The sequence below is a fragment of the Arabidopsis thaliana genome, chromosome 4 (assembly GCF_000001735.4).
Source record: "Arabidopsis thaliana chromosome 4, partial sequence".
Taxonomy (NCBI): Eukaryota; Viridiplantae; Streptophyta; class Magnoliopsida; order Brassicales; family Brassicaceae; genus Arabidopsis; species Arabidopsis thaliana.
Window position 1 is genome coordinate 393749 of NC_003075.7, and position 20299 is coordinate 414047.

Below are 20299 nucleotides of genomic sequence, written 5' to 3' on the forward strand. Positions count from 1 at the left end.
CAGTCTTGTTTCGAAGTAATGGCTACTCGCGAAACAAATTCCTCACCGGAGATTCGCTGCGTCTTTGTAGAAACCAACCTCGACACTCGTCTGGGCGTTCTCATGGAGAGAGATGATATTGTTTCTACTTTCAAAGGTGACTCTTCATAATCTCTGTTTTTTTTTTTTTTCAGTTTCATTTCTTTTCTAAGTTTCTTTTTGGTTGTTTATTTACAGAGAAAATCTGTAAAGAGCATGAAACGTGTTTCCCAAGTTTTGGAAACATCACTATCTCCGCTTTGAAGGTAACAATGTTTTCTTCTTCATACCCACTGACATTTTTCTTGCTTAAGAAACAACAACTTTGTTTTTTTTTGTTTTATAGGTTAAATGTGGTGGTCAATTTTATCATTTAGTTGACTCTCTCATTTTGAACACGGCTTTCCCAAGCAAAGAAACGTTTCTAGTTGTCGATGTGCTGAGGGTTGAGGAGAAGGGTAAGATGCTGACCGGAGAAACTCCGTTGTCAAACCCTAATTTACTTGAGAGAGAGACCAAGACTATTAAGGATGTTGATAAAACTAAAAAGAGGAAACTGAAAAGTTTGGATAGTGCCAAAAGAAGTCGTAAGAAACTATCTCTTGTGGATCAGTCAAGTGGTAAAGGAGTGGTTGAACCTTTTGCAATAGGAAAAGGTAACCTCTGTTTTTCTCTTTATTATGGTCTATGAACTCTTTAGTTGTTGTTATTGGAGAGTATTAGACAGTAGTTGAGTTACCTTTTATTGTATGATCTGATTTTATTAAGACATTGAAAGAGGCTAGGTGGTCTTACTCTTGAACTAGTGATAGAAACTGAATTAGCTATGTTGCGTGGGAATCACAAATTAATCATAAGCAAAACTACTAAAAACGAAATTTTTAGCTTATAACAATAGTTGAATTCTGTTTTTAGAGTGGCCCTTAATTAATATATGTATATTTATATGATCAATAGACCTTGAAAAGGGAGAAAAAAGTGTTGCTACGGATATTGCACTTGTGGATGATGAGAACGAGAGTCACAAAGATGATGATGTTCGTGTAGTAGAAGGTAAACGTTTATGTTTACAGCTAACCTTACGGATTTTCATTTCTAGATGATGTTACATAAGCCTTGATTAGTTCCAACTGCTGCAATTAATCATTTAACTGCTTAATTGTTAGACATCAATCAATCTGCTGATGTTGAGAACGAAGGGATCAACAAAGATGATGGTGTTGATGCAACTTCTGAATCTTTTCCAAACTCGACAGGAGAAAAGAAGCCAGTTACCAATATTCTTGTATTAATGGCGCCTGTGCCAAACAGTAATTTCAGTTCCTTGTTGAATATTCATTTTATTTTCTCTAATCATATATAACGTGGGACGTTTCTATTAACTCGTAAATTGCTGAATCTGTGTAGAGAAAAAGGTTGGTACAAAGAACAATGGTGGAAAAGATGCTGATGACAAGGCCTCGACTAAAGAAGTTACTGAAGTGGCTTCTAGCTCAAGGAACGTTGACCACGATGTTGTTATGGGAGACTTGCAAGAGAATGTGGAGAAAGTTGTTAAGAAATCAACAAAGAAGTCGAAGAAGAAACAGTCTTCGGACGTTGTGGAGGAGGCTTAAGTATTTGTCATCTGAGATAAACAATGCTCGATTATGAGCATCATTGATCTCATTTCTATCTTCTTTTGAGTTGCTGAACTTTAATGCTAGCTTGTTCTAGTTTAAGAAACTTGTTTCCTGTTTTTTCTAATCGTGAGGTTTTTTGGTTTTCTAATGCATGATGTCATTAAGGCTTTAACATTTCACAATCTATGTTGAGATGAATGTTTATTATGAATTAATATCGCTTGTACTTGGTTTTTCTTATGAGGATTTTCTTAACGTCAATGTATCTAATGCTAATTGGGATATTGTAACGATGAACAACTTAATAATTGGTCTATTACAAGGTAGAGTCTTCCATTGAAAGCAGCTATTGTTGGTGAAAGATTTGATGAAAAGGATTCAAAGGTAAGCTCATCCTAGTTTCAGCTTGTTGCCATTCTTCAAGGTTGGGTTGAATAAGAGGAGATTCAGAGGTAATATACTCTGTAGCCCTCTAGAAAGCAGAACCGATATGTTTAAGATTGCTTGTTGGCAGAGTATAAACTATCCTTTTGTTTCCCTTTTCAGTATGAGACAGTCTCAGGTTTTGTCTGTGAGGCCTTAAGAGAATGATGAACAAGACGAAGGTAAACACGAGCGTCAAGATCAGAAGGAGAAGCACCAAGTTTATAGACTAGAGGTACATAGATTCATAGTACTACTTCTCTTTGCACTACCACATTCTGCAAAATGCATATTTTATTCTCTTAACTGTTCAGACAGATACTAGCAGGGAATGCCAGAGAAGTGAGTGCAGTCCGGTTCGAACGAGTTAATGATATGGATCAAGTGTGATTTGTGAAAGGCCCGAGATGGTTCCCAAGTTCGTAAGAAAATGGAGAAGTGAGGAAGATTCCGATGGTAATCTCCAAGCCAAGAGAATCATGCATCGAAACAAAAGTTTAGTTCCATATATTGTAAAGAGAATTAAGTATTGACTCTAATAATAAATTTGATTAAATTAAATGACTCATTTGCAATAATTACGTAGCTAAATGGGCTTCACTTACCATTATACGGTCCAATGAACACTGGCTCCGAGTTTTGCCAAGATATAAACGATTCATCTTCTTCGTTTCATGAACAGAAGAAACAGAGCAAGTTTACACACAGAGAGTTAAAACCCTAAACCTTTTCGTTTCCCAGGAACAATGGCTAATCGCGAAACAGATTCCTCACCGGAGATTCGCTGCGTCTTTGTAGAAACCAACCTCGACACTCGTCTCGCGTTACCTGTGCATAAAGATGAAATCATCTCCGATTTCAAAGGTCTCTCTTCTCAAATTCATCACTGAATCGGCTTACTAAAACTTATAGTTACTGCGTTTCTCTGATTATTGTGGTTTTTGGTTTATAGACAAAGTACTCAAGGAGCATAAACAAGTTTTCCCAGAAATTGGAGAAATCAATATCTCTGCGATGAAGGTAATTGGAATTTGCTACTTTGTTTCATACATTAGGAACAATTAATTGATGAGTTGCTTTTTATTTTATTTTTCAGGTTAAAAGACGAAGAGAGTTTTATCATTTCTCAGAATCTTTGAATGTGTGTAAGGCTTTTGATGGCATTAGTACAGACTGGTTTATGTATATTGATGCCGTTAGAGTTGACAAGGGTAAGACGTTGGCTATAATGGATGTTGATCAAAACCTTGAGTTGGTTGAGAAGAAGGAAGAGATTCCAAATGGTAAGAATACTAAGGATTTGACTATTGGAGAAGGTTTGGAAACTCAACTTGTTGAGAAAAAGACGAGGAAGAGGAGAATTGTAAGTTCCGGTGGGAAAACAAGTCGAAAGAAATCTAAGGATCAATCTGTTGTTGCTGCTACAACTCAAAAAGTACAGGGTGAAGTTGCCTCTCAATCTTGTGCAGTTTCACCAAGAGAAAAGCTAGATGTTGTTGTCACTGGAGCAGGTAACCTCTATTTTGGTTATTATGGAATGTAGTGGATAGTGTTTCTTTAGATGCTATTTGGAGAGTGTTAGTTCATTTACCTTTGGTTGTTTGTAATATCTTATGTTCTGTAGACATTGAAAGCGGCGAGATGAACAACATTAGTATGGGAGAGAATCGGCAAACTTCTGTTGCGGACAGGCTATTGGAAGAGAAAAATCTCACAGTTAATTCAGAGCTTGTAGATGGGCAAACCAGTGGTGTGGTGAAGGAAGTACTAGACAATCAAACTGTTAAAGGAGCTCTAGAAAAGCTAGATGATCTTACGGGAGCAATAGAACAAGGTGATTTTTTTTTTTTTTGAACTATTAGCTGTTCGTTATGGTATGCTTACCCTTGATAAATTTTTTGAATTTCAATAGATCTTGAAACGGGAGAAATCACTGCTGATATAGTCATGATTGACCAAGAGAAGGGTAGTACACCTGTTTCAGAACTTGTAGATGGGCAGATTACATCACAAGATGATGAGAGAGGTGAGGGAAGAAGATTGGCTCCAAGTGCTCTCGATAATCTTCAAACTGCTGAAGTGGTGACTAACGCGGATAACCAGTTGGAAGCTAGCAGTGGTATGACAACTGGTCCAGCTACAGAGAAGAAGAGAAAGCGAACGAAGGGCTCAAAAGATCACATCAAACAATCTACTGCTGCTGCTACTACAAATTCAAGAAAAATTGTGAATGAGATAAATGAATTACCTGGAAATGGAGATTGTGGTGATGCTACTTCTAAATCTCTTCCAATCCCAGAAAGAGAAACTCTTCAAAATCCTCTTGTAGAAGCAATACAAAAAGGTAATCTCAATTCTTTATTGAATTTAGTTATTCTCTACAATTATGTTTCAGGGAATTTTGTTAACTCTATGTAGAAACTGAGTTGGGTGTGAAAACTGTCGAAGATGTGGGAACAAATAATATGGAAACTGATACTCTAGTGAGCCACCCGGAAAATCATTTGGTGGCCAACAGTGAGTTGACATCTACTCCAGTTACTGAGAAGAAGAAAAGGCAAAAGAAGAGCTCAAAAGATCAAATCAATCTATCTGCTACTGCCGCTACTGCTACCACAGCTTCAAGAGAAATTGTGAACGAGATAAACGGAGCACCTGGAAATGTAGATCGTGTTGATGCTACTTCTGAATCTTGTCTAATATCACAAAGAGAAAATCTTGGCAAAGGTAATTTCAGTTCCTTACTGAATTTAGTTATCCTCTACCTTTACAGTGAGACTTCAGGGTTTTTTTCGTTCGTGTAGAAAATGAGATTGGTGAGAAGATTAAGGAAGATGTGGGAAGCGGAAAAGCTATACCAAGTTCTGCAGATAATATCCAGACCGATAAACGGGTGAGCTACCCAGATAATCAGTTGGAGGTTAGCAGTGGTTTGACAACCGGGCCAACTACAGAGAAGAAGAAAAGGCAAAAGAAGTCCTCAAAGAATGACATCAATAAATCTACTGCTGCTACTACAACATCAAAGATAATTGTGAATGAGAGGGAGAAGGTATCTGGAAGTATAGATTGTGTTGATGCTACTTCTGAATCTATTCCTAACTCGAAAGGAGAGAAGCTTTCCGATACTGTTGTAGATGCAAGACAAAATGGTAAATTGGATTCTTGGTCGAATAGAGTTCTTCTTTTCAGTCATATGTTAATGTCACAGGGAGTTATTATCAACTCATAACTTGTGATTTTTTTTTTGGAAGGAAATGAGATGGGTGACATATTGGTTGACAAGGTGGGAAGTGGAGAGGCGACTCTTATCGGTGCAGACAAAATACAAGCTGCGAGTGATCTACATGTTGCTGGTATGGCGAGCACCCCACATGCCTTTGTCCAGGAATCCAAAACGCTGGACCACATAGGTAAAGTTACGGATAGTGAACATGAAGTTCCTAAGGAAAGAGTTGCGATAGATGCTGATCAGGCTAAATCTGTGAAGTCTACTAAGAAGAAAAGTTCAAGAAAAGCCAAGACCCCAGCTAAAGAAGATACTCTGGTAGATTCTGGTGCACAGAATGTTGAACCTATCAAAGTTGTAGATGGAGAAGGACATGATAATGTTATCAGAAATGTATTAGATTCTTTGCAGCAAAGGAACGAAGCTGAGGAGAATATGGAGAAAAGTGGGAAGAAATCAAGCAAGAGATCGAAGAAGAAAGACTCTTTGAACATTGTGGAGGAGGCCCAAGTAGTAGATTCTTTGCAGCAAAAGAAAGAAGCTGAGGAAAATCTGGAAAAAAGTGGGAAGAAGTCAAGCAAGAGATCAAAGAAGAAAGACTCTTTGAACATTGTGGAGGAGGCCCAAGTATTGTCAGTTGAGGTAAACAATGTTGCTCAGGAGGAAGCTTCTCCCATCAACAACCCAAAAGACACAGATGCATTATTCACGCCAGCTAAAAAAAATACCGAGAGCAATGCTTCACCTTTGAAAAAGATTATTGAGGTCACCGATAATACTGAGGATATTAACCGTTCCATGCAAGTTCAGAAAGAGAACGCTGGTATGGGAGACAATATTGGTTCTAGCCAAAAGGACGATATTGTTGGTGGTGCTAACAAGCAAGACCAAGTGACTGGTGGAACTAAGTCTAAAAAGGAGAAGAAAAGCCTTGATTTGCATCCTGGTGGTTCCATTGATGGCTCAATGAAAATGAAAGAGACAAAAGGTAGAGTTCAACCATCTAGTTCAGGTACTAGTCAATTGCAGTCAATGGCTAAGAATGATCGCAGTGGATCAAAGGTTGATCTTTCTGATGCACCCATGAAAGGCACAGTAAACAACAAGAAGGAAGCTGTGAAGAAAAGCTCTAAGTCGGTTACAGTGAACAAGAGTAAGATGAATGTCAACAACAAGGAGAAAGCTGTGAAGAAAATCTCTAACTCAGTCACAGCGAACAAAAGTACAACGAATTTCTTCAAGGATGCTGAGGAGGATGAATCTAAGACGACTACGAGTGACTCCACTAAAGCACCATCAGATAGTTCATCAGACAATGATAGTGATGTGACTTCTTCTATGCATATGAAGCAAGGTATTTTATCGACCCAAATATAACTTTGATCACATGTTCTCTCAACCAGATATGCTAATTTCGAGTCTTGGTTTCAACAGGAAACAATCTGTCTGGAGGAACAAATAGGTAAGTAAACGTTTAAGGGTATTATTATTGTCAATCTTAGCTGCACAGACTACTGTCATAAACTCTTTTTACTCATCTTGTGAACAGGTTATCGGGGAGCCTGCAAGATATCGTAAGAAGCTCAAAAAGTTACAAGGCGGCAAAACTGACAGCTTCTCAATCACAATCCGATGCATTCGATGATGAGAGCCTTGCGAAAGATGTTGTCCCAGATAGCCAAGCCGTCATCTAAGTTTTATTGATTATCCTTTTTGATTCAATTTTGACCAAAACCTGAAAAAGATGCTCAAATCTTCACATCACGGTTTTGTACTTTTGTTGCTTGTTCTAACTAATTCTGGTATGGTGCTTCTTCTTTGACATTTTATGTTAATCGGAAGTGCTTTATAAGAGGTACTATTGCAACAGCTAAATGTTAAATCTCGTCTCGGTTAATCCTCTGTGTTTGGTTCCATAATACTTGAATCCGAGCTTTCTTGAGCTTCAAGATAACAAATCCTTCAACTTCAACATGTTAAAATCAGTAATCACACAAAACCTACACTAAGAATCAATGGTAAAAATCAAATACATTGTGTTTCTTTTTCCCTTTCTTATACTTGCAATCACACAACTTGAATAAACTTACACATGAAACTATAATACGTATAAATATAACTGAAGCATCAACATGGTTCAGATTTTCCTGATATTAGCTCACTTGTTCAAAAGAGAGCTTAAGCACCAAACAACCTGAAACTCAATAGCGACTGTGTTCGCTTCGAGCTGTAAAAATATGAAGAAAATAACAAAATTGTAACATGAATATATACTCTTATATAATCTGTAGTGATTCTAAATAAATTAACTTACCCTTTTGATGCTGATGGTTTCACCAAAGGCTTTGGAGGAGGAGGAGGAGGAGGCCGAGGAATATCACTCAATATGGGTATAGTTTTCACCTGTTTCATACAAAAAAAATCACCCGAGTAATTACAAGCTTATTAGGCATGAGTGATGCCACCAAGTTTCCATCCGTATAGTTCCCGATTATGTCAGTTTTCCTTCCAAAATATCCAATATTTTTGTTGTTGCATCCTACTCATAATATAGTTTCAAAATGAATTTTCTTGAGAATAAAACAGAGAAAATATAATTGTTGAAAAAAACGAAATCTACCATTCATATATATGATTTTACCTTAGTGAATCTTTTTAGGTAGGGGTAGATATCAAAGCGGGAAACCCAACGACGTACAATCTCATTTTCTGTTTCAAATGGAATTCGAAGAATATTTGAATATTTTGGTTCCGAAAATAGATTCCAATTCTTGGTTGCATTTAGTGTTTTTAACGTATGTGATTAATCGTGTTACCTAAATAAAATTTTCAACATCAATATCGTATTAGCCAAGGAAACAAAGATGATACCATAAAATACCACGTAACAAGTTCTAGCTTAAGAAGTAATACAAAATTTGAAAAATATTCATGATCAAGAATTCAAGACTCAGTTCAAATAGAAAGAGAAGTATTTCAAAGATAACTTACAACAAGAATCTGAGGTTTGAAATTAACCCCTTGAGAGTTAATTCTGTACTCTGTATGAGAGTTGATTTTGTATTGCATCGCTTCGTCAACTTGCTGCTCCGGTCTTATCCGAACTATGCTGTCTCAATATGCCTTAAGCTTTCACGTCCTGTCGTCATCTGTTACTAAGCAAATTTTGTAAAAATAAGTGGTGTTTGATATATTTTCACTCTTCTTTTTTTTACATGGATCGGAACAAAGTTTTGTAAAAATTATTGCATAAGCTAATAACAGTTACTTTTTAATAAATATATGAATATATCCATGCGTGTGTCTATTTGGTAAAAAATGCAAAGAGACATGGGTCATCTTTGGTCTTCTCATGCGAATAAAAACAAACTAAATCAAATAGAAATAGAATCTCAGTGGGAATTTGAGAAAACGATTTGTGATTAATTTGGAATAGTCTTTACTTAGTTGGAGCAGGTATATTGTCGTGTCTTTTTATTACGCCAAAATAATAACAATATATAATAAGAATACTATGTTACTTTTTAATGATGATTTTATATTACAGGTCGTGTTGTATTCAATACGCAATTGTTCATGACTTCATGGACAGTTGGTCTCCTTAATTAGTTTCCTAATTAGACTTTGCTTTCGAGATAAGTCTCACACAAAATTGAATTGATTCAAACATTTACATAACAACTAATTGGAGCCATGCATGATCTAGAAACTACTCATCCGTCCTAAATCCTAGATCATTAAGTCACGATCCACGGATATTAGTTTACGAAACTTTAAATTTCCTATACGTATATAACATTATGTTATTATCGTTTGCATGTTGCCAAATTTGTTTCGGACTATATGCATGTTTACGAAAAGAAGAAGAAAATCATTAACATATGTCTCACGTACACTCATTAAATTTAGATGCCTATACTTATTAACGTGAAACACCGCAAAAGTACTTTATTTGTAAACCTAATTAATTCATCTCTATCAACCAAAACTATGATATGATATAAGACTATATATACATAGAATAATAGGGGCTAGACATTTATGTGTTAAAACTTAAAAAGGTCCTAAAGAAGCAAACTAAAAGCCAAATAAGTGGCTCCATTAGACAAAAGACAAAGAAAAGTGAACAGAGGAATTTATAGAAAGTGGAAAGAAGAATCATCATGCTCCTCCCAAGGCGACTCTTCCGGGTCTGAAAATTCCAAATATAATCACATATTTTTGCTCGTAACTATTTGTTTTTGTCTTTATCATCTTGTCCTTTTTGACAATATTCATATCACCATGTTGGTCCACCACTATCACCACCTAGGATGATTCCGCTCCATAGCTCATTGCTTGAACCACCTTCTCTCTTCTTATTACCATCATCGTGTCTCACATGGTGATGTTGTTGACGGTCTTCATGATCTCCATAAGGATACATCATCTTACTTCCTTCCTCATTAACAACGAAGTTATCATGATTACCAATCTCTTCCTCGTTCCTGTCTAATGAAAACCCAAGATTCTTTTTGGGGTGCTCATGATCATACTCTTGACGAAACTGAATCATTCCCATAGGAGCTTGGAAAAGACAGTTCTGCCCTCCTGTCACAACTTGCTCACTGAAATGACCGTAATGCCCTTGAGCTCGCTTGTCTTGCATAGGGGAGGAGAAGGATAGGCTGAGGTCATTATTGTTTTGATGCGTCTTGCTAGGGTTTGATGATGAAGCTGATGATGTGAAGACGAAAGGAGGGTTGAGATCCGGGAGGTTCTTGGTGGAAGAAGAAGTAGAGGAATTAGGAAATGGAAGCTTCTTGTTCTTTCTAGAACCTCCGCCTACGGGGACGTTACGGAGAGAGCCACCTTCAGTCCAATATCTCCGACAAGACTTACACAAGTACCTAGGCTGTGCTAAGCTGTAGTTGTTGTAATAACAAAACTTGGTGTTGCTTGAGTTGCATCTTGGACAGTTTCTTGGTTCTTGCGGCCTAGTGCTCATTGTCGTCATCAACTTCTTCTCGTCATCCATTATCATAGTTGTTGCTGTTGTTGAATCCATTGTTGTTGTTGTTGGTGGTGGTTGTGTTGTGACGATGGTGTTATAGGAATTATTGTTAGTACTAGTCATCATCTGATGTTGGTATTGATCATGATGATGATACTGATGATGGTCCATGATGTGAGCTTCAATTACAGTAATTAATCCCTGTAATAAGTATACGTATGATCAAACCATTGAATTAAGCATATAAAGGCATGCTAGCAAAAGTGGATCTAATAAAAAGTAGCACATACAAATAAATAAGTAAATTAATAAAACTTATTGAGAGAACATAAAAAGTTGAAGTCCATGAAACAAAAACTATAGAGAATATCTATACATGGAACTATATATGTATAAGATAAGAAGAATCTAGATTAATCAAGAAAAGATCTGAGAGAGTGGGAACAAATAATCACTTTCTAACGTATGGATCGAGCAAGAGAGTAATAAAAAGGTATTAGGAGTTGATCTCTAAAAAGCCAGACATCTTTTAAAGAAAGGGAACAAAATTTCAAAGAAATTAAAGACCATTGAAAAGTAAAAACAAAAGAAAAGAAAAGAAAAGAAAACCCTAATAAACACAAAAACCAAAAAGCAAAAGAAATTTATAAGAAAAAGAAAAGAGAAAGTAATTTGCAGAAGAAACAAGGAGATAAGAGAAAAAGGGAAGAAGATGAACTGACCTGATGTTCAAAGAGATGACTTAGAGAGAGACAGAGAGAAGAATATTTTGAGGCTAAAGTTTAGAAGTGTGTTGGGTTTCACTTTTATGGGCATTTTTAGTGGTGTGTTTGTTTTGACTATCTTTTAATTCTCTCTTTTCTTAATAGTGTAGGTGGTTTTATCATCATCATCATCATCACCATAACTATAGTAGTTGATATTTAGCATACTATATTCATATTTTCATTCGAGGCAAATAAAAATTACAGTATACAATACAACTATAACCTAACTAGAAACACGATAAAAAAAAATTAAAATATCTAATATTGTCAAATGAATCAAACGACCTTTAATTTCAAATTTAGTATTAAAAGTGTTTAAAGTTAAAACCTTGATTGAAAGAAAATATAGTTAATCTTGTAATGTTTCTCGACAGTAAATAAGTCTATATTAAAGGAAAATTACATTATTCTTTTTTTACGAGATTAGATCATATCAACGAGCTTAAAATGGGCCGGATGTTTAACTTAGCCCAAACTTTGAAATTGTGATAACGTTAACTTGCTTGTTTGGGGCCTTCTCAATTTCGAAGGGACGACTGTGTCCACCACACATAAGTTTCCAACGATACGTGTAAGCAAAAAGTCGCAAACTCGTCAGTACGCTGTCGTTTTAGTGATAACGCAGAAGCTTCAATTTTCTTGATTGATTCTTGAAAATCTTTGAACTAAAGTCCACAATTTCAATTTTCTTGATCGAATTTTTTATTTTTTTTTGGTAAAAAATCTTGATCGGTACTTGAAATCTCTGAACTAGTGAACTTTTTTGGTTCGATATGTTTTTTGTTTCAATCATTAACGGGAATCAATTCTGTTTGGTTTTGGTTCAATTTAGAGAGCTTTTAAGGAAGCAAATATGATCAAGACGGTTACATATATAAGAGCCTTGAAAGGTTCTTGCTTTTTTTTTTTGTTACAAACATGATAAATATCCCTTGTACCATAATCATGAAGCCATGATACATCGTAAGATTCTCTGTTTCTCTTTACAAAAGTCTCAAAAACATTCAAACACAACAACAAGCGTGAAAAAAAACTGGGTTTCACAATGGTTTTACTAGTCGTGTCATTTTCTTGGAAATATTGAAAAAAATCATAAACAAAAGCTTAAAAATACTTGTAGAAACCATAGAAGCTTTCTTGTTACTTGGTGTTTTATCTTTCGAATCTTTGATATGGCAGAATCTCAAACTGTAGTCTTCTTGCTCTTCCATGGAACCACTTGCTTTAGTCCTGCATACACATTCGTCTGATCCAACCACAAAACAATGTTAAGTTCTGACATATTATTCTACATCCACTTTTAGGACATAATCGATATATGTATATAAATATACACACATACACACACAAAAAGCTCTCATTCATGATCTTTCAAAAATATTTTCATAGGGTTTAGTAACACTAATTTTTCAAACATTTCTGCGACTTTAAAAAAACATATGTAGAAACAGAACATAAAAAACAGAGGACTTACCCAAAAGTGAGACTTTGAAGAAGAAGAAGGTGGTGCAGGCAGAGTAGAGAAGCTGCCTGTTCTACTAATGCTTGAGATCTTCACATCACAAAACCTGCTGCTTTGGCTGCAACTAATACCATCAGTATCATCATAACCAAACCTTTTGTCTTCTTTTTCTTCTTCCTCTTCCTTTCTACTGTATTCACTCTCTCTGTCTACAGAAGATGGGAACACATAACTACCTCTACCAAACTCTGTTTTCCCTTTCAATGCTCTCCTCCTCCTAAACCCAAAAAACCCTAATCTCCCTCTCTTCTTCACAACAGCCAAAGAGCCACTACTCAAGTTCTCCTGCTGCTTAGAGCCCACTTCCAAATCCTCTAAATCACCATCGATATCACTCCTGAAAGACCCATAACAATCAGCACTACCTTTCACCATCATCCTAAAGGAAGGTGAATCCATCCTTTTTGATGTCGTCATGCTATAAGGTCCATCAAAGACTGTTATAGGCGAGTGAAGTTTGGTTACTGATCCTCCATCTTTTTCAAGTAAGTGAAGCCTTGGTGGTAGCTCTAAGGACTTGTGAGTTTCAAAAGGAGATGAAGAATAAGAAGTTAATGGTGAGGAAGAGGAAGAGGAGGAAGAAGAAGTAGAGTGTTGCTTGGGCTTGCCAGGCTCTTCTTCCCAGCTAAAGGGAACTGAAGCTGATATGGAACTGTGAATTGGTGATGACATAGAGTGGCTGTGAGTGTTGGGTTTAGTTGGTAACACCGGAAGTTTCATTACTGTCAAGTTTCCTTCTTGTTCTGTTTCTTTCTCAGCTTCCATGGTTCTTTGTGGAAGTTGGATCTTTCTTTCTCTCTCTCTCTCTCTCTCTCTCTCTGCTCTTCTCTTCTCTGAGGTGTGTCTTTTATATCTACACTACAAGTGTTTTATGCTCTGTCTTTACCCGAGGGTTGTTTTTTCTCTATTCCTAGTGTTTCGTGTAGATTTGGGAGTCAGGGAGAACATTAAAGGGGCAATTAAAAGAAGTTTTAATTCAAAATTTAATTGTGGCATTTTTCAAAATTAAAGACAATAAAGATTAGGAACAATATATGTGTCTTTTATCAAAAAGAAGCAAAGTTGAAAGCCAAAAAGAATTAAAAATAAGTTGAAAAGAGAACATAAAAAACAGTTATTACTGACTATATTTTCATATAAACAAAACAAATGTCTCATCTTATCTTATTACTAATGGTGTTACAAGTCCAGTAATTTTCTTAAAAAGTATAAATTTCTACATTAGCTAGAAATTTGTTTTGGTTCAAAAAAGAGCAAAAAAGAAAAGTCGCCGGAAACTGACATAGGTATATGCTTATATGCTTTAGCAAAAGTTGGGCTTGGATGTTTTGGTCAGTGAGCCTTTAATTCAAATCAGGCGTGGCTAAGAAACAACGTAATATGTAACTTTCCGATAAAGAAGAAAAAAATAAGGAACCAACCAAAGAGATTATTTATGTTAATAGAACATGAAAGCAAAGTAACCTGAAGAAACATGAGCCACTTGGATCTTCTCTTGGAGCTCCATCAACTTTTCAAATCCTCCAAACACGCCATACCTAAACTGTCAACAAATTGTTTGGTACTTAACATGCATGAATATATGTCTATCAAAATGGTAGTAATAAAACTACTAAATATACGTAATTAAATGTGACAGAACAAGATCACAATGGGGTCGGGATAAATTAAAAACACTTAATTCACCAAAAAAGCACTAATAAACAAAGGTGAGATATTTAGTTAGGGAATTAGTTAATTGTCAAGGTATTTGACTTATCCCCAAAGCAAATGAATGTTGAAAGCAGTGGAAACATTTGAGAAAATATATCCAAACTAAGACTTTGTGTAATACTAATCAATATCCAAATGAGTAAAGCTTTTTTTGACCTTTTTCATGCAAAATAAAAACGACCAAATAAAGCAGAGTACTGACAAAGATAGTTGTCAAGAGTTCGCTCGTCATAATGAATTGATTTGATATCACATACATATAGTTATGGAAGTGGGGAAACTTTGCAGTCAAATTGCAATCTGCAAGCTGGATTAACAAATTAAGCCATTATTGCACAAAAAAAAGAACATGAACCTAGCAAAAGCAATGGATAACGTATACATATATATATACATGCAAATGCATGTGATGAATAAAGATTTTAGTTTACTTATTCCAATTAAAAGTAAGATGAAAGCCGACATGCATTTCTTTTTTTTCTAAGAAAGGAACCTTGATTCAATCAAGACAACATTTCTGTCTAAACATATAGAAATAATGAAACTATGATAACGATTATAGAATTTAAAAACCTCTTTTATTTGCCTAGATATTGTTGTTGTTCTGACAAAGAAAAGAGTAAATAACAAAAGAAAATTAAGGCAGAGCACAAAGGCCCGAAAGAGAGTTTTGTAATGCAATGGACTCGATTTGAAACGAGCACAGACAAGAAACAAAAGTAATAAAGAAATGAAAATGAAGGTTCCAAAGAAACATTTAAAGATTATTATCCTCAGACTATGAGCTACTTTATTTTGGAACTTTCTTCCATGTCCAGTCTCGTTGTTATCCCTCCACTTATCAATTTCAAAAAACAAAGAACTAGATGTAATATCATAAAAGAAGAATCTGATTTGAATTATAGGGGAAAAAGAGGGACATAAAAGGTGAAAAAGAACTTGATCAATCAAGAATATGTCTCAGAGAATAATTTCAAATCATAGAACCAAAAAGGTCAGCAAATTAAACTATTTATCTACATATTCTGAGTGACATATTTATCTGCATTAATAGGCTTTCTAGCTTCTCTTGTAGTTTTATTCCCAGATCAGCAAATGTCTCGGCTGATTCTTTAGCGAAGCACTCACAATCTATGTATATGCGCAAAACATACTCTGACTTTAAGGTATCTATTTGGTGTACAAAAAAAAGAAGATCTACATATTCTGAGTTTCTACCGTTTTTAGAATAAATTAAAATCTGGAAAGGAGAATGATATAGTTCAAAATGACTCACGATTTTAATCAGAGAGTACACTGAATTGGGAGAAAAAGCTATTCAGTGGAAGTAGAAAAGATAAAGATTCATCCAGTAACTGTTGATACGGAAATTACCTTCTCATTTTGTGAATGATTGTTCCTAATATCTCTGTTGAACAATGTTTCTGTTGAATACCAAAAACATGGGAATTAATTAGCAACTCTTCCTAGATATTCTGCAAATTAAGAATAGACTAAAGGAACTAGAACTCCATAGCCGAGAAAAAAAAAATCATATGGTGGACTCATGTAGTACGGTTCAAGGACAAGACTACTGCAAAATGAACACTACGCTATGATCTAATAGCTTATGCATACTTTTTTTTTGGTAAAAGGTTAAATTAGCTTATGCATACTGGTAGATAGATGGTTAAAGATTTCCATAGCCGTTATATGAAACTAATCTAGAGTATGTGAAATGTAAAACCGGATTATAGATCTCCATAGCCGTTACATATTCAACTAAATAAACAACGTTTTAAGGACAATGGATCCTAGCTGCTCAATTATCACCCCCGATTAGTTCTTAAAGTTCAAGCGATCTTCTTATTTCATTCTGGCTATTTATAAACGTCAAGTTGTGATAATATGTCTACATCAACGACATTTGAGTGATCCAGATTAAAGCATCCGATTTTCAAATCTAGGTTTACTTGAAATTTTAGATCGATACCGGCTCAAATTTAAGTAGGAACGATCAAAATCCCGATGGCACAAGATCACTCACTCACGAAACTCCACTAATAGAGAAAACGATGAACGAAGAAACTTACCAACGTGCTGTTGGCCGAGTGGTAAATTTTCCAGGTGTAGGTGTTGAGCTCGAGGCACTTGAACTTTCAGATATTCAAAAAAATAAAATAAAAATTCTTTTTTTTTTTTTTGAATTTAAATTAGAGAAAACCGATCCGGAGATTTTCTCCGGGATCCGAATACACATTCTTTACAGAATCGCCAAGAGAAGAATGATCACATAAATTTTGGCGGCAATTTCGACGGCGAAAAATGTCGTGGATCCATCTCAAACTTTCTTCCACGAGAAGAAACTTGGACGCCGGTTGGTGAAGCGATTTCTTCTCGTGGCTCAGCGGTCGTGTCGGCCTCTGCAACTACGGCGGAAGTCGATCGAGAGAAGGTGGGTAGTGCCAATTCGCCATGGAGGTTAACGGTGGATCCTCCTGGTTTTGTTGGTTGTCGCGGATTCAGTGTGTTTGGGTGTTTCGTTTGAGCCATCGGCCTCAAACACCACCGTGACTTGCTTCCTCTTGGCCGGTTGAAGTTTTTTTGTTCGGTAAATCGGAGATTCGTTGGATTGGGAAAGAGGGGTTATGTTTGAGTTTGTCGGCTTGCTAGGTACGGGAGCTGACAACGGCGTGCCGTGATGTCGGAGGGTTGACCATGCCGAGAGATTTGTGGTGGAAACGGTTGGTCGCGGGAAAAGGAATAGTAGCGGGAGTCAGATGCTTCCTCTCTGTTTACTAGATACTTCGATCTGCTGCAAAGCTGTGGTTTTCGCATTCGTCGGTGCTAATGGTCGGCTTCTCTGCGTCACGGTGTCACTAGGGCAAGATCCTCTTTTCCGGTCCCGACAATTTTTTTCGTTTTTCCTTTGTTTTTGGTTTTCTTTGTAAACAAAACCCCAGTCCAATTGTGTAGGTTATATTAAAAAAAAAAAAAAAAAAAACTCATAACGGGAATTGAATTTTTTAAGGGTTTCGGGAGGGAACGTAAGTTTACGTAACCACGTCACCAGAATTGAAAAGAGAATATATTAAGGCCTGTATTAGAGCCCAATACTATATTTCCAAGGCTAAATATCTAAGCCCAATTATTAGGTCAATTAAAGAAAGAACACAACATCCTTTTGAGAAAAAGGTGTAATCCATATTTCTCTTTCCATTTTTATTTGCTAGGTTCTCAAACTAAATTTAAAACTGATCAGCAGAATATGTGTTTCAAATTTCAAATATGTTAGTTTACATTTTCTAATTAGTAAGTTAAATTCTTGGTTATATCAAAAAGGTAGATCATGATAATTCATGAGCATTAGAAATTTAGATATGAAAACTGGTAGAATAACAAACAATTGATATATGTAACCAAGATTTAATCTAACGTCTGCACTACGTTCACTGTCTAGTCATGAAAGTACTTTTGTATTTTTGCAACGACTTCATAGTAGCCATATATTTGGTCTAGTTAGTGGACAAGTTTTATATAGACTTTACAATTATTGAATTCATTACCCAAATTTCCCCCTCTGTATCTTCTTCTTTAGGGTTGCGACTTTTATTTTCTACCAAGGGTTTGATTGGTTTAAAATACAGCTGTTACGGATGTGGATGTGAGAGTTTTGGGCCGTTTGAAGTGATATTAAGCAATTTATATGATTAAATTAGCAATTGGAGACATGTGCATTTGCGAAAAAATTATAAATGGTGACAAGTTGTCAACATTTGTGGTTGTAGTTTAGCATTAAAATTACCAAAAATTCATATAATAATATAGTTTATACTAAAAACAAAATTTCTATCATTAATTATAAGAAAACTGTACAAATTTTTTTAAAATAAATGATAAAATAGATAATTTTAGTTACGAAATTGAAACATAACAAGAAATAGTTAGTTTTATTGTAAAATACGATGAAGAGAGAGAAAAAAAAAACAAAAAATAGTTTTAAGAGGTTGAAAACATATTTTAAATATAAGGAAAAAAAATTATAATTATAAATATATTTTATTTCGTTAGTACAAATATATAGAAAGAAGTCAACGTTCAACGAAGGTGATGAATTACATGAAGGTGAGTAGTTTTCTGAGTTTCTTATGTTTACAGGAAGGTGATGAATGTTGAGATCGATTCAATCAACGTTCAACGAAGATGGTGATGATTTCTTATAAGTTAAATTTGGTTTTGATCATAATCTTGATCGGAGGATCTTTTAACGACCTACGAGTTTCTTCTGCCGCGGCTAATTTGACCGAAACTTGTAACGGAATATGTGGTGGATTGACTCTGTCTTATCCCTTTGGGTTTTCTCTTGGTTGTCCGATCCAATTCAATTGCTCTGCTGCGGGCCAAGGGGCGAAGATCGGAGAGTTTCCCGTCCAAAACGTGACGGAAAACAGTATATTGGTCGGCGTTCCAACCAATTGTACTCGGAAGATTGAAGACATGACTCCGCTTTTCGGCAAGCAGTTCACACCATCGTCGGAGAACAGTTTCTTAATGGAGAATTGTGTGAATCCAACCAATGGCTGCTCCATAAACCAAAGATTCCTTGATAAACAGCTGAAAAGTTGTGAATCCACGGGAAATATAAGCTGTTTTCCGTCAGATACGAGTTCAAAAAGTTCAGAATTTCTCAGTATGAAGGAATTGACGAATAGCTCGTGCCGTTTGTTGTACACGTCGATAGCTCTCGAGTCTGTAGGTGTGAATGTGGGGATAGCGGTAGAGTTTGAACGAGTTCGGTTAGGTTGGTGGCTAATGGGAGGTTGCGAAAACGGAACTTGCGTAGTAAACGCAAATTGTACAGATGTTTACACTCCCGATGGATATGCAGGACACCGGTGCTCATGTCTTGAGGGTTACCACGGAGACGGATACATCAATCCTTGCTTGAAACTGAGAGGTTAGTCAATCTAAAGTCTTTGTACCCTTTTAACATTTGTATTAATCAAATGAGGAATCAAATTTCAACCATCATAGCTAGTGGAGACCACCGCTACGACAAGGCTCTCCAACCATGGTTTCAATCAAGAACTTAAGCATTTTCCAGTCTCCATAGTTATAATTTTTACCTGTATTTTTTAGAGAAGTTAGGAAAACAATATGTTTTTCAAACATAATTGTGAAACTAATACATATACTATTTATAATTGGCAAACTCCCCATGTATGTTTTACTGTGCTCCACTGTTTTAAATACATTGTAACCCTTATATATTTTTTATATTTAGGACAATGCTATAGGTATATTTTATACATTAAAAAAAAAGAAAAAAAAAGAAAAATAAGATATGCATTTTGTTTAATAATTTTTAAATTTTAAATTAGAGAGTACTAAACAAATAATATCTACACAGAGCCTTTTGTTAAACTTAAACGAAGGTTCTCTCAAGTATGCTTTGTGGCAGGGCAGCCATTGGGATATCACGGTTCTTGGCCTACTTTCGCGCTATCACACTGCTTACCATTCCTTTATTCACACAAACCCTTCGATGACTTATCGGCTGCCTTGCTTGAGGAATAGTTGATCTGATTCCATTCAATTGGCTTAGATTCAATAGCAGTTGATTTTGGGCAGTAATCTGCAGGTACTTTTTCTAAGTAAGAGATTTTGCATTTTTTGAGTCAGGATCAACCATCACTCTCTTCACAGCCACCCTATTCATCTCTGCTTCAACATACAACGAACGCCCCCGATCAGTGCAATGGGACGTGTCTATTTATCTATCTCTTGACTCGAAATGGGAGCAGGTTTGAAAAAGGATCTTAGAGTGTCTTTCTTCTATGTAGAAGGATATTCATTATATTAGGTTGGATTTTACTTAAAGGCTGTTCCTGAAGGCCGAAAAAAAGAGAGACTTCTGGGCTCGCAATAAAGCTAAGGTCCTGATCGAGCAACTAGTCGTCCTATCTATCCACCTCTCCAAACACAAATATAATTCACTGTACAGATATAGACCACAGTACATATATAAATTAT

The 20299-nt window shown here is 35.8% G+C and overlaps 7 protein-coding genes and 1 long non-coding RNA gene across 15 annotated transcripts; 5 read left to right on the plus strand and 3 right to left on the minus strand.

The window, feature by feature from the left end:
• Nucleotides 1–18: 18 nt before the first annotated feature.
• On the plus strand, nucleotides 19–1634 carry AT4G00920 (COP1-interacting protein-like protein; the record flags this gene model as incomplete). The annotated part of the gene is made up of 6 exons (NM_116319.1): nucleotides 19–136; nucleotides 217–284; nucleotides 365–674; nucleotides 976–1071; nucleotides 1185–1328; nucleotides 1426–1634. 6 exons carry the CDS (start codon nucleotides 19–21, stop codon nucleotides 1632–1634), a joined length of 945 nt encoding a protein of 314 aa, NP_567200.1.
• Nucleotides 1635–2182: 548 nt separating this feature from the next.
• AT4G00925 (uncharacterized protein) lies at nucleotides 2183–2609 on the plus strand. Its single transcript, NM_001340278.1, has 2 exons — nucleotides 2183–2298; nucleotides 2382–2609. The coding sequence occupies exon 2, from the start codon at nucleotides 2471–2473 to the stop codon at nucleotides 2594–2596; it is 126 nt and encodes a 41-aa protein (NP_001329647.1). The 5' UTR covers nucleotides 2183–2298; nucleotides 2382–2470; the 3' UTR covers nucleotides 2597–2609.
• On the minus strand, nucleotides 2208–2488 carry AT4G03785. The gene has a single exon (NR_141752.1). It is a non-coding gene; the product is annotated as an other RNA (long non-coding RNA).
• An 86-nt stretch (nucleotides 2610–2695) lies between the features above and the next one.
• On the plus strand, nucleotides 2696–7246 carry CIP4.1 (COP1-interacting protein 4.1). 5 transcript variants are annotated; one of them, NM_001340281.1, is made up of 11 exons: nucleotides 2700–2927; nucleotides 3016–3083; nucleotides 3160–3574; nucleotides 3688–3897; nucleotides 3976–4407; nucleotides 4482–4790; nucleotides 4868–5215; nucleotides 5318–5796; nucleotides 5914–6646; nucleotides 6727–6754; nucleotides 6842–7201. In NM_001340281.1, exons 1-11 carry the CDS (start codon nucleotides 2810–2812, stop codon nucleotides 6984–6986), a joined length of 3285 nt encoding a protein of 1094 aa, NP_001329936.1. In that variant the 5' UTR covers nucleotides 2700–2809; the 3' UTR covers nucleotides 6987–7201. The 5 variants fall into 5 exon arrangements, with proteins under 5 accessions (NP_567201.5, NP_001329937.1, NP_001329938.1 ...); NM_116320.6 differs by having other exon boundaries at nucleotides 2696–2927; nucleotides 5318–6646; nucleotides 6842–7191; NM_001340282.1 differs by having other exon boundaries at nucleotides 2706–2927; nucleotides 4482–4620; nucleotides 5031–5215; nucleotides 5318–6646; nucleotides 6842–7246.
• Nucleotides 7247–9210: 1964 nt separating this feature from the next.
• Nucleotides 9211–11125, minus strand: AT4G00940 (Dof-type zinc finger DNA-binding family protein). 3 transcript variants are annotated; one of them, NM_116321.5, is made up of 2 exons: nucleotides 11008–11125; nucleotides 9211–10486 (listed from the first exon to the last, which is right to left on the minus strand). In NM_116321.5, the coding sequence occupies exon 2, from the start codon at nucleotides 10454–10456 to the stop codon at nucleotides 9572–9574; it is 885 nt and encodes a 294-aa protein (NP_192003.2). In that variant the 5' UTR covers nucleotides 10457–10486; nucleotides 11008–11125; the 3' UTR covers nucleotides 9211–9571. The 3 variants fall into 3 exon arrangements, with proteins under 3 accessions (NP_192003.2, NP_001329595.1, NP_001329596.1); NM_001340283.1 differs by lacking the exon at nucleotides 11008–11125 and adding an exon at nucleotides 10741–10922; NM_001340284.1 differs by lacking the exon at nucleotides 11008–11125 and adding an exon at nucleotides 10576–10631 and having other exon boundaries at nucleotides 9320–10486.
• Nucleotides 11126–11874: 749 nt separating this feature from the next.
• On the minus strand, nucleotides 11875–13394 carry MEE47 (hypothetical protein (DUF688)). The gene is made up of 2 exons (NM_116322.5): nucleotides 12527–13394; nucleotides 11875–12298 (listed from the first exon to the last, which is right to left on the minus strand). The coding sequence occupies exons 1-2, from the start codon at nucleotides 13337–13339 to the stop codon at nucleotides 12236–12238; spliced, it is 876 nt and encodes a 291-aa protein (NP_192004.1). The 5' UTR covers nucleotides 13340–13394; the 3' UTR covers nucleotides 11875–12235.
• Nucleotides 13395–16341: 2947 nt separating this feature from the next.
• Nucleotides 16342–17068, plus strand: AT4G00953 (uncharacterized protein; the record flags this gene model as incomplete). Its single annotated transcript, NM_001340285.1, has 3 exons — nucleotides 16342–16399; nucleotides 16486–16793; nucleotides 16940–17068. The coding sequence occupies 3 exons, from the start codon at nucleotides 16342–16344 to the stop codon at nucleotides 17066–17068; spliced, it is 495 nt and encodes a 164-aa protein (NP_001328520.1).
• A 1290-nt stretch (nucleotides 17069–18358) lies between these two features.
• AT4G00955 (wall-associated receptor kinase-like protein) lies at nucleotides 18359–20062 on the plus strand. 2 transcript variants are annotated; one of them, NM_001340286.1, is made up of 2 exons: nucleotides 18370–19223; nucleotides 19733–20062. In NM_001340286.1, the coding sequence occupies exons 1-2, from the start codon at nucleotides 18470–18472 to the stop codon at nucleotides 19813–19815; spliced, it is 837 nt and encodes a 278-aa protein (NP_001328519.1). In that variant the 5' UTR covers nucleotides 18370–18469; the 3' UTR covers nucleotides 19816–20062. The 2 variants fall into 2 exon arrangements, with proteins under 2 accessions (NP_567202.1, NP_001328519.1); NM_116323.3 differs by lacking the exon at nucleotides 19733–20062 and having other exon boundaries at nucleotides 18359–19579.
• The last annotated feature ends 237 nt before the right edge of the window (nucleotides 20063–20299 follow it).